This window comes from Falco naumanni, chromosome 2, assembly GCF_017639655.2.
Source record: "Falco naumanni isolate bFalNau1 chromosome 2, bFalNau1.pat, whole genome shotgun sequence".
Classification (NCBI taxonomy): domain Eukaryota; kingdom Metazoa; phylum Chordata; class Aves; order Falconiformes; family Falconidae; genus Falco; species Falco naumanni.
Window position 1 is genome coordinate 71,653,723 of NC_054055.1, and position 17,498 is coordinate 71,671,220.

Genomic DNA, 17,498 nt, shown 5'->3' on the forward strand with positions numbered 1-17,498 from the left:
AATATCAAAAGAGCTAAGTGATCAGCTAACAGAGGTAGTAAGTGAAGATAACTGTTTTGAAAAGATTGGGGCTTGAACACAGCAAACAGTCTAGAATCTTGTCAAAGGTGATAATTATGTCTGAATCTGTACTCCCAAACAAAATGCAGGAGCCCAAAGGTTCCCTGAATGAATAATCATGTGAAAACATTACTGGAAAAGAGCATGAATCCGATAAAAATCACAGCAGCCTGGGGATGAGAAAGAGTGATGACAGTGAGGCTGAGAAACACAGGTGCTACAAGAAATACTACCTGACAAAACAAAACAAAAGCAAAGAAACGGAACACATACATACAAAAAGAAACTCAAATCAAGCTGACCCAAGACCTTGGGCTTATACTAAGATACATCAAGAAGCTCTTTAGCCATCCAGTTCGAATAAAATAAAGGGACGTTCAAAATCTACTTCTTTATGGCCCAAAATGGGACAAAACATTTTAGTTTGGCATTCAAAAGGGACAACGATCTTGCCAGGAATCAGGATATATAAATTAGGATACAGAATATAGAAGATCTTTTCTTTGGTGAAAGAAAGGGACATAGATCTTTAAGTTACTTCAGTTTATCAAAGGCTTATGGAGCAGTTCGTAGATGAAGTTACAGATATAGTAGTCAGCATAACAAACACCTATACAACGGTGAAGCCATATAGTAAAATAGGAAACACAGATTGTAAACATAAAAAATAACAAGTGATATTTGCAGCTGTAGGCATGAGCGTTTGACCTCAAGAGTAGCAAAAGACTTCAGAACAATGTGAAGTAGGAGATCAGAAGGGAGGTAGAATGGATAACGGCACAAAAGTAGCATTGATCTACTGAAGTCCTGCTGACCGACCTATCTTCCTCCAAGCAGATCTATTTCATTACTATTTAAAAAAAAATATCATTTCTCTACTAGACATGAGGTACAGCGTTTGATAAAGTGCCCATGAAACATTACTATTTAAGAGTACACAAACTGTAAAGATAAGCAGGAGATACGGAGGAGCTATTGGAAGAGGAAGTGAGAACAGGCAGTGCTCTATGACAGACTATGCAGGACAGACAAGGAAACAAAAAAACATTTCCAACGACATGCATGGAGTTAGTTTTATCCTTTCAGAAAACTGCCGTGTCTGTCTCCTTTTTGCTACCTTTTTTCCCCTGGTTTTCAATCTCTCTCCCTACGATTCTCCATATTACATTCCCACTCATCAGGAAGTCACACAAAGTTCAGCCTTCAATGAAATACCAGTTGCAAAGTTAATATGGACCTTGACTGCAGATGCTTCTATGGTTATGCTGAATGCCAAGAGAAAAGTATTATCTGGTTAATAGCTTGCTGCTTGAGTCTGTAGCCCTGAGCAAAGAAGCTGCTTTCAGCACTCACTGAATAAACACTACTGCAGGCACAGGGATGAAAGCAGCCATTTATGTACTTTTGCAGAGAACGGCAGACCCACACAGCTTGCTTGCTTTCCTGTTCATGTACTCCACCCTGTACCCTCAAGAAGATCTACTTTCAGTGTGGAAACAATACAATGATGCTTCCATAGAGATCAAGGGCTTCTTATACTAGAACACTGGTTTATTAGCTGACTTTGCTGTCTTTCGTATTGGTATTGCACTTCAGGAGTTTGAAAAATACATTTGTCCAATTTCATCTCTCTTCCTACTCTTGGTGCTAACACATACAAACTGCTAATAACCAAGTGACCACAGCTACGTTAGAATGAAGCTGCAAAGAACCAGGTTTGGAACCATATCAGTATTCCAAGATCCCATTCAAGTAGGCAGTAAAGGAAAGGCAGGGGTAACTCGTGCTTGGGAGAAAAAAAAAAACACAACCAGAAAGTAGAAACAAACTGAATTGTAACAGTCCAGTAGCACAATCTGTCCAGCAATTTGACATGCAACAATTCAAGATAGCAGTTTCTTTTGAAAAGGACAGATAAATAAAAAAACACAGGAAAAAAACCCCAAAAAACCAAACATGTAATGCTATGAGCCAACTCTCTTACTGGAAAAGCAGGTGGAAGAAAAACATGTTTTGGGGAGCAGGTCAGTGAGCCTACAGCAATCACAGCCTTCACTGGTATAGTTAAAATCTGGAAAAATAAAAAAGAACAAGAAAAGTTTAGAAAAAAAATACTTAAATTCCAGTCTTTAAACGTCTCTTCCACTTTTAAATTGCATAGAATAACAAACCCTGAAATTCTACAATTAGTGTAGTCTGAGTTTACATACACATTGAAAACATGGAGACATGAATTAAGGTTTTGACACACCATCGTATTCAGAACAGTCACTCCCTAATGTCAGGAAGCATTTTGCTCAGTCATACTTGGCACCATTCTATACGGGATGCAAAACCACAGTTAAGATATAAGGTCTTTAATGGGGCATTATATAGGTCTCATTTGAATGGGGGTTACTTTGTTGGAAAACAGGGGGATCTCGCCTTAAAGTAAATGAGTATGAGGGAAGAGCATATACCAAACTTCTCAGAAACACATTAGAAGTTGTGTTAAGACCTCAAGATAGACATAGACTTAGAAAAAAGAGTGTGCAAAGCATGGCAATGAGAAACTTTCTGTGTATTATTAAAGCTACCAATACAAGTAAAATCATTTGTAAGAACAAGCAATAAAATGAAATACTTGTTCTTGTAAGAACAAGCAGGAAAACAACTGAAGGGTCACATACACATATGGACGTATTAAAAAAAACAAACTTAAAATCTCAGGTAACTGGCAGAAATTAGGAAATTCCTATTTTCTGTAGCTTCATCAGAACCACATAATAAGCTATATAATCTCCCAACTTCATAAGCACAGTGTCACTTTTCTCTGCATATCTCATCCTATTAAATACAAATTCCATTATGTATTAGAATCTCCATTATGCATTAGAAGATATACAAAATTAAGAATTAACTAGTAGTTCTTCTCTCCCTTACTAATCTTAGTAGATGAAACAGAGTTCTTAAACTGCCAGCAAACAGCAGTTTCTCCAAAGTGACTTTCACATTGGGTTTTGACAAAACACCTCTGAAACTATAGCTCAGTTTGGCACTCAATAATACCAAAAAGCATATTATTGTCACGTGTTATGCCAAGAGATCCATGCATTGATGCTTTGAGGATGTGTCAAATCATTAAAGAACCCATACCTCAAGGCATTAGGTCAGATTTAAATGGGTATTTCTGAAAGCCAAATGAAAATCATGATGTAAGTCATTCTTCATTCCTTCAGAGAAGACACAGCATAAGTAGCATTACTGTCATTTGATACAGGGTTAGCCTGCAGACATAATGTGACCTCCAGAGGTCCCTTCCAACCTCAGCTTCTCCCTGATATTGCAATCTGTCCACTAACAGAACTCCTAAAACTTCATACTTAAAAATTAAACATATCGTTTGAGCAACACCCATGAATATACCTCATAATCTGTTGTGATTTGTACAGCTCCATCATGAATTCCTTCAAGTTCTTTTGCTATTAGTTTTACTCTAAACACAGCGTAATAACCTGATGCTAGTATCACCTGTAAATGGTAGAAAAAGTGTCATCCATTGTATTGCATTAAATGGAAAGAAATTTCATTAAAAAAACTTCCCAACATCCTCTTATTTCTTTAAACTGAATCGAAATCCATTTGAAATAACTGTCAAGAGGTAAAAATAAGAATTCAAACACAAGTTACTAACACAAAAATTATCTATTCCCTGAAGTGATACATTCCACTATTCCCAGATAAATGATTAACGTAATCTGACATGGACGTTACTACTTCTGAAGTTTCCTCTTTCAAGATCTAACCAATCTGAACATAATACTGCTACTTAAAACAAGTTTTCAAAATTCTACATGCTTTATCATAATCAAATTCAGACAAAAATTAGGAATTCTTATCCTCCCTCCTCCCTGCTAAAATGAAACCACGAGAAGTCTCACAGATTTGCCTCTTCTTCCCCCCTCCTAAGTCTGGCTTTAAGCAATGGAATCAAAGGATTACTTACTGAAGACTGATCGGATGCACCAGCGTTTCGTAGTTCATGGTGGTTTGCAATTATCGTTGTTCTGTTTCCCTTTTCAGTTGTTAAAAGTTCTATGGCCAAACCATCCCCTATAATATGCCAACTTTTTATAGCCAGCTTAAAAAGGACAAAAGGTACTGTTTTCAGTAACACCACCGACATAATATTTTTTTTAAAAGGCAAACTAAAAATAAATCCATCCTTACCTCTATCGGATTGCTGTTGATGACTGCAAATAAAATGCTGGTAGCTTCTGTTGCACTCAATATGCCAAAATCTATAAATCGTTCCTCAGTTTTTGGAGGCAGTACAAAGTACTAGAAAGATTGGTAAAGGTATTTTAGCATAAGTTAAATACAAAATGTGCTCAAACTCTAAGCTCATTAACAAATGCATTAATAAGTCTAATACAGCAGTGCCATAACAGTCTCAAAGTTCTATATATTTTCTGTGTAAAACTAAAGGGAACAAAAAAGAATTTTTCAGCAGTAACCAAAGCTGTTTAAGGAAAGAACTGATAAAATGATTTTGAAATTAAAGAAGCCATACTCCTATAGAAATAGAATAAAGAATTAAAAACAGTCCTACGAAGTCTGCCTCTAAAAGTAGCTAAAAAAAGGAAAATACTTACATCTAAAAATCCTGTGTATGCTCGGACAGGTAGGTGAAATTTAGAAGCATTGGTGATAAGTAAAATATTATTATCTATATGAACAGATGATGTGGAAGGCATAAAATGAAGTGTAAAAATATATCTGGATTCATTAGGCGGAATTAAGACTGGTTTACTGAAGTTCTGGACCTAGATCAGTGAACAATGAAGATCAATGTTACAATTTAACAAAGCGCAGCATATTTAAACATTTACTGTTAGGTAAAAACATTCACTGAAATGGGGCTTACTTTAAACATTGGTTTTGCTTCTTCTGGTAACACAACATCATGTATAAGGACTGCAAAACTGAATGTGTTTGTTAGATAGATCAGTCTTTCCACGGAATCAGCAGCACTGTCACGGATGTGAAAGAGTGTGGCAGCATGATCGAATCCTAGGTATCTATTAAAAGAAAACAGTAGGAGAAAAATAAACATTTTCCTCAAACGTAGTGTTTTTTCTTCCATAAAGGGCTAGAATTCATTCAATCCAACAGCAAAAAAGTTACCTAACCCCACTGAATGCTGAACCTATATTATTAGTGCTACAGGGACATTGGATATTTTAAGTAATTCAATTGAGATAAGAAAATATGTGGCTCAGCATATGAAGAGGACTAAAAGCAAGTGTTGAAATATTAAGATAGTTTGCAAATCATGCATATTCCTTATTAACAAAATCAGGCATCTGCAGCAGAAAAGTTCTGATAGGTAAGGTTTAGTTTGTTTGCCTTTAAAATACTGTCAGTTCTTTTGATACAGTAGCACCTCATTTCAACTTTAAAGTCAACTTAGCTATACTGTGCAAACAAATAACGAAAAATAAGGAAGCACTGCAGTTCTTCCAAAATTTTGCTTAAACCAAAAAAAAAGATTTTCTCTACCCTTACTTCACACAGTGATAGAACAAAAAATGCAAACCCAGAAAAATTTCCAATACGCATTTTTAAAGTCTCATCTGCAGCCTTCAACTACTCTGAAAAATTACTCACTAAGGTCACATTGAACCCAAGCCCTGAAAGCAGTTTATGCATTACTAAGACTACCTCATCTGCTAGCGTAATAACAGAAAAATTGAAACAAAAAGAAATTGTAGTTCTAAATGAGCTCCAGATTCAGTGAAGTTGGGTATCACCTCTTCATATCCCCTCTCCCCCTAAAAAGGCTACATTCCCTGCTACATCAACTAATTTACACCATTTAGTTTTTGAATTATGTCCAATTACTGGAAGCTTACCCATCCAACACTTCTGCTTGATATGGTATTTCAAGTTTGGAGTAGCTCTTCTCTTTTGCTTTAACAGTTATTTTCCCAGAAGACTGTGATGCTTTTTTTGCTTTTGATGCTGTACACACAAGAATATAAGGTTATTAAAGCAGAGAAAAAAATGATCCGTTAGGTTAGACTAGCATGAATGGAATAATAAAAGCACAGAGGTAGCCCAGGAATGAAGTATCACAGAAGAGAAAAACAGAAGAAATTTCAATAAGCAACTGACATGGAAAAAGTCTAGGAAGAGATCAGAGTCCTGAATTCCTCCTCCTTAACACCAGTTAGTTGACCTGCCTAAGTTAGTAAGCTTATCTATGACAGGGAAGCCTGGTTGTTCCTGTCAAATAACTTGGAGGTGTGCAGAGGACAATTCAGATCCCAGGTGAGCCGAATTCCCCACTTAAAGAGTATGGAATATAGCTATCTCTCCTCTAACAGAACAGAAACTTGTGATGGCTGGACTCCTCACTCAGAACTACCAGTCAAGCAGGAATTCAGGCCAGGAATGCAGCAACATTTTAATAATTCAGAAACCAAAGACATGCTAAACTTCACAGAAATAGAATCAGAATCCATGTAAGAACCCAAACTACACAAGCACCAGGAATGACATTCACAATGTCTGCACCAAGATCACAGAACAAGCAATGTTAGCCTGGTAGCACTATCACCAGAAAAGTCAAGGGATTCCAATACTGGTCAGGACAAACCACCAGCCCCCAGAGCTCCTGCATGTACTAGCACAGTTGAAATAGCAAATATTTAGGGCTGGCTGCTTCACTGAAAAGAATTAGCCAAGTCAAACCCCTAAACACATTAAGCAGCTTCACTGGGTATTTCTCCCCACTTACCATTCCCCCTCCAAGATCTACCATCTGTTATTCAGTAGATCCTCACATAACAACTCCCTCCAGGTTCAAAATCACAACATATAACCACCTCAGGTTGGCAGGTTCAGCTATTTCAGAATTTATTTATAGGCTAAAACATACTTCACTCCTCTTACAAAAATGTAAGCTATTGAATATCTAAAACTCATCTTACAAACTGTAAGCTATTAAATATCTAAAGTGCTAATCAATAAATACCAATAATAAAAATCAACTCTCTTCTCTCTGTCCATAAAACTACTGAAATTATGCACACCTGAACTGAAAAACATTGCATCTATGAACTTCCATTTTAAAGCAATCCAGGCAGAGAGACTTACTGCAACAAGTAGGTCAACAGCATTCTAACCGTTGATTAAAGTCTCTATAAAAATGGAGGTGCCTTTCTACAAAAAGTCAGCATAGTATTACAGTCACACTATGTAGGGGAAAAATGACCCGACACTTCTTTCATAAAGATACAAGTGAAAGTCAGTATCAGCATACATAACATATCTTTGTAGGAAAGGTATCAGTAAAAGGTTTTCCCACCTTCACTACCCTTTTTCTTTAATATGAATTCAAGACAGCAAAATAAAATAAGCCAATTTTCACAGTAATGTGCTCAAGAGCATGACACAGCCCTGTTTCCATGGGCATTCCAACATAAAATGTTTTGTTGTTGTTGTTTTTTTAGAATAACGTTTTGGATTCTTTTTTAAACTTTGGAAAGGATCAAAGGGCAATCCAAGGGATAGTCTCCTCTAACATACATTAGTGTGAGGAGCGCATCCTGGTTTGTTAGGATTTCTCAAAAACAAATGCCTATTTAGACTAACAATATGTTTTAAATAATCAAGGGTCTTAACATGAGAATACTGCTTATGTTTAATAGAAGAATGAGGACTTTCTTCTCTTCTCACCAGTATATACCAGTCTTATGCTAGTTGCTGATTCCAATCAGAGACAATCCCTTCAGAAATTACTGAATTTTAAAGAACTGTAAAAGGCTTTTCCACGTAGGAAAATTCCAATTCCTTCTCAAAATTACAAATAACATTTTGTTGAGAGAGTGAAAATAATTAATGGAAGTTTCAGCAAGTTTTAAGAAGCACTTGACAAGTTCTAAGAGAGGAGTAGTACTTACCATCAAAGCTAATGCTTGCAACTTTGGTATATTTACTTTCAGAGGCTTTTAACGTAACGGGCTTGAAATGTACTGTTATAGCTTCATTCTGTGGTGTAGGTCTAACACTCTGCAAATAATCAAAATATGAAGCACCTGTAAATTTATCAGTCAGTCATCATACTGTGCAGCCTTCATGTATCCTTCAAAGTGATACAACTGCAACTAGTTTTGGCTGAGTTTACAGCTCTGTCTTTCCTATAACAAAGCAGCATTATAAGAGGCTTTTGGTGTTTTTTTTTTAGGTCCTGCAAATTCCTCAGTCAGTATGCAGCAAACTGGGCAATACAGAGTTCTCCCTGGGAATGCCGGATGAAGTGAGAGCATGGCCAGAAACATGTTAATAACACAGAAAACAAGTTTTATTTAAATTAAGATTTCTTTTTTTATTCTTAATGCTGCAGGGTTACAATACCTAGACTATTTGTTTCTGGCGCACTCATTAACAAAGCTGTTAACTGGCTTGTGTAATTACTGGTGATGATACAGACATGTACTTTGTCTCTGATCCCATGCTAAGCCTGCAGAGCTGCCACAGGAAAAGAAAAAATAACTGTATAGAGAACGGTTTTGTAAACTTCAGATGACACTCATTCTATACCAACATTATACAAGATTGCCTTTTGTATCTGAGGATTACTGTTTTAAACTAAATGGAAAAGGTAAATTGGGTATTACTGGAATAGCAATTGTGTCAGTTATTAGCCAGAGCTGATTTGTAGATACTCATTGCTATCCGGCAGGATTATGGATTCCACGTCAACATCTGAAGACTCTATAAAGATTGCTAGCAAACTCTTTATCTAGATTCCAGGAGAAAAACTGGGCATGGACCATTTAAATGCTCTTATTCTTGTTTTGCCTAGAATTAGGATGGCTGCCACGATTCCTCCCTCCCAGCTGTCTTCTCCTGCTGCAAGAACAGCTCAGCTGCTCATGTAGCAGCTGTTAAGCTACTGCAAATTACAGGATGCTGTATTAAAGAAAGTGAAATGAGTGCTGGTTAACCTTATGCTGGGCTGCAGAGGTTTAGCACCTGCTTCACAAGCAGCTGAGCCTTTCTTGGTCAGAGAGAAGCAAGCCAGACAGCTAGCAGTACAAACCAATTACCAAGCTAAGCTGTCCTTGACTGTAAATTAAAGCCATAAAATTATGCATACATAACTAAGTTCTGCAGACCATGTGATCCTTAGAGGGAACAAGCAGCACTGCTCCTGCAGCTAATCAATAATCTCTGTTAACTCACCTAGAAGTTTTGTAATTTGGATTTATAGTACTGACCTTTGCCAACCATCTGCTTACATGTGGTGCAGATATTTGCTATTTCTCTTCACGACTCAATTCATAATTATCACAATTTCCTTGTATGAAACTGAGACCCTGAGGTGTCTTTACAATAAAACACCTCTTAAAGCAGATGAAACCAAAGCTGCAATCAAGTTCACAACTTTTGCATGGCAGAAAGGATAACTGTTTCTAGTAGCTCTTTTCATGCAAAAGGCTGGGGTTTTAATTATTGATGTTTGAAATTATGCTGATTTCATTTAGTAAATAAAATCTGAAATATTCAAAAGAACACCCTGTTGCCAGAAAAATCACAGGTTTCAGAGGTGTATTTCTTAAATCACAAGTGTAACAAACCTAGATGTATTTACTCATGTCTACATCTACTGAATTTAGTTAAGGAAGGCATTTACAAATGTCTTAACTATGTCATGCACATTTCTCATTTGTTGCTTGATTGCATTCTATGAAAGGAAACACAGAATTATAAAGGAAAACCAAACATCCTTAAGAATTTTTTTATCTTCACTTTCCTCAAATTTTAACCTATTTAAAATAAAGCCCAAGCAAATCTTGTCCTGAGATGCACCTTAAGAATCATCAAATATGGCCAGGTCATGAGAATACATGCAAAACAATTTCCACCAAGAATCTAATACCACCAATTCTCAGAAAATCTCACAGCAACTTCTGTGGGAAAGAATAATTTAAAATAGACATGCTTCAGTAACACATAGCTCTCCCATGCAGTGTCCCAGTCAAAATTCCTGACTCTGCTGTATGAAGATACATTCAATATTCAATGTAAGGTCAAAAAATTAGGACCTTAAACATTCTAGAGAACACAGAGGGGGGAGAAAGCCTTGTGCTATTGCAGCAATTTTTGGGAAAGACTTCAGAGGTTTAAGGACTCTCAGACTACAGGTATTCTAATAAACTAATGAGAGGAAGAGTATGGGCTGAAACACAGGCACATGTTCATTCACACTGTTTACCTGTCAGCAGAGTCCCAAACACAGTTTTGGCTTGTCCACCCAGCATATTGCTCTGAAGACTGTGTAGGCTGTAGACTCTTGCTTACAGATAGAAAAGACACAGCTTCCCTGCTGCAAGAGGGAAAAGCCCTGTGGCAGCAGAGTAAGGCTGGTTCAACTAGTGTCAGAACCACCTCTGTACTGTTTTATTCACTTCTACAATTATTTTGTCAGTAGTAACTCTGCCTTCAGTTTCAACAGAGACACATCCTAACTAAAGTTCACTTTCACCATAAAGCACCATCCAGAACAGCCATGGAAAAAACTAGATTTTAATCCTTTAAGGTAACTTTGCCTTGATAACTTTGAGATGAGTGCACTCAAATGTGCAAACTGAAAACATAAGACAGAAGTAAACTACTTCTTGCAGGCTGATAAAAGAAAAAACAATCTGCTCTAAAGTATGTGAATTGTGACAGAAGGAAATACTTTCTTATACAAACACTTTTATTTTCAAACTGACAGAACTCAGCTTCAATATACGGTTGTCCTGAAGTTCCTGGTTCTTCATGAATTAAACATGATCAGGAGCTCAAATTTTATATGTGCCTTTGCTTTCAGCAATCAAGTAAGCTTGAATTGTCTTAAGGAAACACAAAATTTTCTTTTATCCCTTCTCTAGAATGAAACTGTTCAACAATCGACGTTTACTAGATTTTTGACAGTGTGACTTAATTGTTGCAGCATGACAACAGTTCATCTGGTCCCGAAACAGACACTATTCTAATGGAGAAAACCCACCAAAATGTAATTAAGGAAGTTTTTATAAAGAGTTCTAATACTCAAAAAGAAAGTCAAGTGACTCACTCTTATTTTCCTCAACCAATTTGTTGGACCACAGCATGACTAAGTATTTAAAGGCAGAACAACTACAACTCTGGCAACAGCATGAGCAGACTCTCATACACAGATGACCTGAAGATATTTAGTTCCTCCAGCACCCAGCTTAAATACACGCTAAATATAGCCTTGGCCTTTTCTTCTGACATTAAGATGAAATTTGTCACAGAGCTCTGTCTCGCAGCTTTTAAACTGTATCTTTAAAGGGTCAGAAATCCATTTCTCAAGCTTTCTCAGAAGCAAGCTATTCACCAAGTTCCTTCCCAAAACTCTTTACTCTTGCTTACCACTTTGAAATTCCTTGATTGGCACAGCACCAGACATTCACAGAGTGCTTCAAATGCTAGAAAGGTTACAAACTTCACAACGAAGCTGTGCCTTAATGAGAAGAACAATTGGCTTGATGTGCCATACGTGACACTGAGAAATATATCATATCTGGACCTATGCGGTAACTTTATTACTGCAGAAGTGAGTCCTAGAAGCTTTAAGACCACCAAATTTACTGCTTTGATACACTGCAGAAGAGTCATTCACCCAGAAAAGTTCTGTCATGACATGTATAATGGTTACCAAACTATAACCTTCCATTAGACCATAGTCTATGGTTTACAGTCTACAGCCCAAAGACCATAGCTTAAAAAAAAAAAAAGTAGGGTTTTTTTTTGTTGGTTTTTTTTTCCTCTAATGGAGGAGTATGAATTAGGTACTACATGATCAGATATTAGAAGTGATAGCAGTGGTTTGAACATATGGTTATTTGCATTGCATTCAGGAAGTATATTACACATTTGAAAAGCACACACATACAAAAAACTGTGCCTATGCCAAAAGCTTGTCAAATCTAAGATGATGGACATGATGTAAGACAGCAGACAGCGCTGAAAAAATAATTTAATCTATTTACCATCCCTATGACTGTAAAAATCATATCCAGGTCTTTTTTTAAATAAAAACCCTCCATGGAAGCTGGTTCATAGCTTACAAGGCCACAAGAAACACCTGACCTCATTAATTCAATAAGCATTAGGACTTAGATGAATTTAATACTGTTTGCACTATATTGCAAGTTTCTTGATTGGAAAATTATTAGTGAACGACAATTTAGGAAGTATTGCAATAGACTATTATCACAGTGGAAAGTTATCCTCATTACTAAAAATGTGTTCTATTTCTATCTTAAATTCATGTAGCCTCAGTTTCCAGTATCTTACTTCAAGTTTTTGTTAGACCTCTACTATTAAAAGACTATTGCCTACAGTTACAGCTGTAAGCTTTAAAAACACAGAAATGCTCTCCAAGAGCTCAGTAAGAAACCTTTGCCAATCCTTCAGTCATTCTTCTGGCTCCTCTGGTTTCTTTTCAACACTTCAACAATTTTTGAAGTGCCCTGGGACAAGGTATAGCTAGCTATACAACTAAATCTGGAAAACAAGGAAAACAGGAAGGGGAGAGGGAAGAAGTGAGAAAAATAGTGGGCAATGAGAAAAATTACACAGGAAAAAGGTATGAATGAACAAAGGCAGACTACCAGATTAGAGTCAGAATTCCGTAATAAAAATAGAAAGCAGAAAAATCCAAAACCTAGATTTCTGAAGCTGGCTGCACTTTATGTGCAGCTGTAGTTATCTCACTGAAAAGGGCTCTAGAGTGTTTGCAGGCTTTTTTCTTATTTCAGGCTACAAAGCAGATCACCTCAAGAAAACAAGGGCCATTTTACCATCTGCTTTTGAAAGCTACTCTTTGCTCATCTTAAAAGATTATGTTGGGCAACCACTTTATACACTCTCATGGAGCGTGTGATGAGAACAAAGAATCCCACAGACTCTGCATTAATCTCTTGTTCACTGAACAGGAGTTACTGTTCTCAAGTATAAAAGCTTCCAGAGGCTCAGATATTGCAAGGAGAGCCTGTAAATGCTGAAACAGACATTCAAAAAGAAGGCTACGAAGCAAATGAATTTTACCATGCATATAGATTATTTGTCTTACTATGATGTTTTTAGTCACACATCACCTAGCTTCTAAGTCTGGATACTACATGGTGAACCTGTGAATGATCAATTTTTATGAGAGAAAGTAAATCCAAGTAGAAAGTTTCAAATTGAAAGGAAATAAAACTTACTGTAATTGGCACATCTTTTGTTCCTGAATTTAATAAATGCAGATTTAAAATTTTTGGCAGATCTGTTAAAGAACAAAAAACACACCTGGCTATTAGGCTACTTTAACATAAGAACCTTATACAAAGTCATCTGCACTAGCTGGTTTCTCATACAAATCCACTGTTGTTCAGCGTTACAGAGTTAGAGTAACATGACAGTACAGCCAGTCAAAATAGCTAGTCCCAACAATTTGACACACTTAAAAATGTGTATTAGTAGGTATTACATGATTCGGCTAACCGCTCATATTTCTAACACATTAAGAAATGAACAGGCTGAAAATACTACGATGAATGATTTTGCCAGACACACCAATACCAAGCAGAAACTAATCTTACTTAAAAACATTTACGTGTTAAGTAAGTTGCAAGGAAAAGTACTTCAGAAGCTACCTTTTCTAGTTGAAAGAAGGTATATAGTGTCTTTCTTCAGTAACGAGTCCCTCTTACAGTTTCAAAAGATACCTTCAGTTTTACTAGTTTCTGCCACATTTACTTTTTTTTCACTAAACAGTATTAATTTAAAATGGAAATGTTAAGCCAAAATTTTTAAGTGGCATTCCAAAAAAAAAAAAAACCATCTTATTGTAAGTATCAAATTTGATTGTTTTGCACATTTTCACTATTTCCCGTGTCTGAGAATTATTTACATTTACGCAGATGTAAAACAGTATTTCAAAACAAGTTCACAGCTTCAGTAAACTGACAATGGTTTTAAGACTAAGCCATGTGCAACTGTGTAAGAGTAATGTTATTACTAGACTTCTAACTGGAGGTGCAAAGCACTGTTTGCTTGTACACATCTCAACTATACTTGCAGGTGAATACATCTGTGCACTGTTGCAACACATTATTATCCTGCTTTTGAAACTTTGGCTTTTAAAAAGCATCATTCCACAAGCAACCTGGAATAGTATAAAGATAAGTGGGCTTTCCCCACCCTACTCCTTACAAATACTTTTGATACCAGAAGTATAGTTTACCTTGCGTTCGTAGTGTACCAAAATCTAGCATTTCTGTTGATGAATAGATTCCCGGTGCTTTAAGAACAAAAAGAAAAGTTACCACTTTCTTATTATAGTTAAAGTTAATTAAGCTGAAGAACTTTAAAAGTAAAAAATAAAAAAAAAAATACAACAAAACCCCAACCACTTTTCTACAAACCTGTTGTAACTTCTACTTCAACAGGGAGAATGATAAATTCTGTGTTGTCTGAGGCATTTGTTTTTATTCTAATGAAGGCTGTATGATTATCTGCTTCTCTTGAAGAAAAGCTGGCTCTCATCACTCCTTTTGTTTCATAGGGAGGTATTTCCTGATAAATAATCAAAGCACATCTATGAGAATGTGGTAATTACAAAAAAAGCTGCCACACAAAAAATTTACAATAGAAGTATTGACTATAATTGTATTAAGAGAAAAAGCTGCAATAGCAGTAAGAGATAGGCTGCACGTTCTTATCATTAGCATTAAATTTAGTAAGGATAGTTGCAATCTCATATGACACTGATTAAAAATAAGTATATGCAAAAGGACTTTCATCTCCCATTTAATTAAGTTTTATGTATTAAAATTGTGGTAAAAAGACAGTAGACTGCATCAACAGAATCTACCTATAAACAAAACCTATTCATAACAATGTTACTGAGTGCAGTAACGTCAAATACTGGTTTTGCATATTCCAACTGTTTTTTCTCCAAAGCAGACAGACAGCATACTGTTTCAGTGCTAAACACAAATTCAAATAGTGCAGAACTACAAGTAGCCAGAAGCTTGAGGAGTTGCAGGTTCATTAATCACAGAGCAATTTACAGCAAAAAGTCAAAATGTGTTTTAGTTTCTACTAAGCCTATTCCATCAGCTCCAATCTGCATTCAGGGTTTTAAAGACAACTTTTTCTATATATGTTGGACACAGCTGCAGTACAAGACTAGTTCAGAAATACTGCATATTCTTCTTCATCACATTACAGAAAGGGCTGGGGAACCGGATTTTTCTTCTTTTTTTCTTTCCTTCCCTCAAATAGAAGATTAAATCCTTGATTTGAAATTTGGAGCTTCTTCCACTTTAGATGCTAACAAATATGGCAGAAAGTAGGGATTTTTGATGAGTAGTCCTTGTGTCAATTGATGATGTTTCAGTTGGCACCTGGCCTCCTTTTTTGTGCTTTTGATGAAGGAACCTGGACAGGGCATAATCCATATACTGATTGCCTAATACATCTTTTCTGCACTTTCTGTAGTACAAACTCATACCAATCCATTCTGGAGGTCAAGCCATATTTTCCACGGCACCATGACTGCAAATGTAGTCTTTGAAAACTGTTGAATATCAAAGTAACTAGTTTCAACTGCTACTACTTGGTAAGTCCCTAAACGAAGAAGCTTTCAAGTTCTGTTTTTGCACTTATTCACAGACCTAACATAATGCAGCCGTTCATTAATGTTTCAAAAGGATATGATTAGACTCTTCCATATGTGTAACCAGGGATCCAAGGGTTGTCAGATCCCCGAAAGTAACTTTGAACAGCGATTATAAAAATAATCCTGCATGCAGACTGCTTCATCCAATCATCCAAACATTTGGCATCAAAACAATTTTAAACTATGACGTACATCCATTAGTCAAAGTACTATCACCATATTTCAAATATATTCTTCTACTTTGCAGCTTTTTCTAACTGCAGCGCGCTCCTGGCATAGCCAATACAATGATATAACTGGGTGTTTCCTCCTACTGGTTTAATTTCTTCTAGTCGCCTTATTGTTTTGAAATACCAGTGGCTGATACTAAAACTAAGAGGATCAGTGCTGACTGGTATTAACCTAACTGCTTTTCCATGCAATAGACTGGAAGCTTCACATGAATGTCATCATTGCTTTAACTGGCAACTTGGCCTAGAGAAGCTGAAAAGCTACATGCTTAAGAAACAGAACTAGAAAGAAACCAGACATTCAAAAATCTTCCATTCTTTTGTTTGTGTCTCCAACATGTTCGTTACATACCTGCTAATGGCTACAGAACTCAACACTGCCTTTGAGCTCTTTTGACAACAAGAAAGGGTCTATCTATCTTTAGAAGCAATGCCATTTGACTAAACTGATATCAAAACATTAGGACCATCAATTTTTAAAATCCATTTTAATGTTTACGTCTAACCCTCAGCATCTGTTTACTCTTTCCCCTGCATTTTTTAAAAATGCTTGTGATCTATATTCAGACTTGTTTGTAACTTTTGTATCTAAAACTAAGACACTGCCGTTCTCATGGCCTTCCTCCAGAAAAGCCAGAAATTAAGTTTTGTTATTGTCCTTCTTGGCTCACTTGGAAACAGCCTGGCTTTACTCATTACAATAGATGCAACTGTCAATAACTCTAATGATACTCTTGATCAAGACACCAGTTTTGGAGCCCAGTGACTTTAAAGTCTCTCCCAGACAAAAAACAGTCATCAAAAAAAAAGGAATAATTCTCGCTAAAGAGGAAAACAGTTTTTGCATCTAGTTGGACATTACCAACAGCGTGATATACAGCACAAAGCCAATACTTTACCTTCAGGATGCTTATACAATTTATTTCTCTTAAAGATATCAGTCTGTTTTACTTCAACTACATTAAGAACACAACAAAACAGATTTAATGAGCCAGACCATGAGTTCATCCAACCTAACCCACTACACCATCCCCAACAGCAGACACAAAGAGTAAAGAGTAAACGTGGGGCATACATGTACGAATATTTTCCAGAAAAGTTTCCAGCCACTCTCAACTCATGATCTAGGATTTACTGCAGGTAGACACAGTGCTGTTTTATTTAGTAGTCCTTAATAGATTCTTCTTCCCTAAGCTCATTCAGCTGCTTTGTCAACCTGTATATGCATTCATAGTGATTTGCAGGAAGGACTTTGTCAGTTTCAAAGAAAAAATCCATATATTTTTCCTGTGGGTAGAACCAGCTCACAGCCCATCAAGACTACACTGTCCTGAATGCTCAGGTAGGTGTAAATCATTCTACTGGGAATCTTCTTACTCCTCTCATTTCAAAAAAGCACAGCTCAATACAGATGGCTTCTTTTAATTAAACCTTTCCTTCAATTCCTATTACCATACAATTAACAGACCCTGTTATCA

At 36.4% G+C, this 17,498-nt stretch overlaps 1 protein-coding gene across 1 annotated transcript in view; it reads right to left on the reverse strand.

The window, feature by feature from the left end:
* Positions 1-17,498, reverse strand: part of TMEM131 (transmembrane protein 131) — a 102,840-nt gene that overhangs the window by 31,730 nt on the left and 53,612 nt on the right. Inside the window, exons 9-19 of the mRNA XM_040584794.1 lie at positions 14,532-14,682; positions 14,351-14,407; positions 13,329-13,390; positions 8,007-8,115; positions 5,955-6,063; positions 4,967-5,120; positions 4,695-4,865; positions 4,270-4,380; positions 4,046-4,180; positions 3,466-3,570; positions 2,045-2,131 (exon numbers count right to left, since the gene is read on the reverse strand). Of these exons, the coding sequence (XP_040440728.1) occupies positions 2,045-2,131; positions 3,466-3,570; positions 4,046-4,180; positions 4,270-4,380; positions 4,695-4,865; positions 4,967-5,120; positions 5,955-6,063; positions 8,007-8,115; positions 13,329-13,390; positions 14,351-14,407; positions 14,532-14,682 (1,251 nt within the window). The remainder of the gene's footprint in view (positions 1-2,044; positions 2,132-3,465; positions 3,571-4,045; positions 4,181-4,269; positions 4,381-4,694; positions 4,866-4,966; positions 5,121-5,954; positions 6,064-8,006; positions 8,116-13,328; positions 13,391-14,350; positions 14,408-14,531; positions 14,683-17,498) is intronic.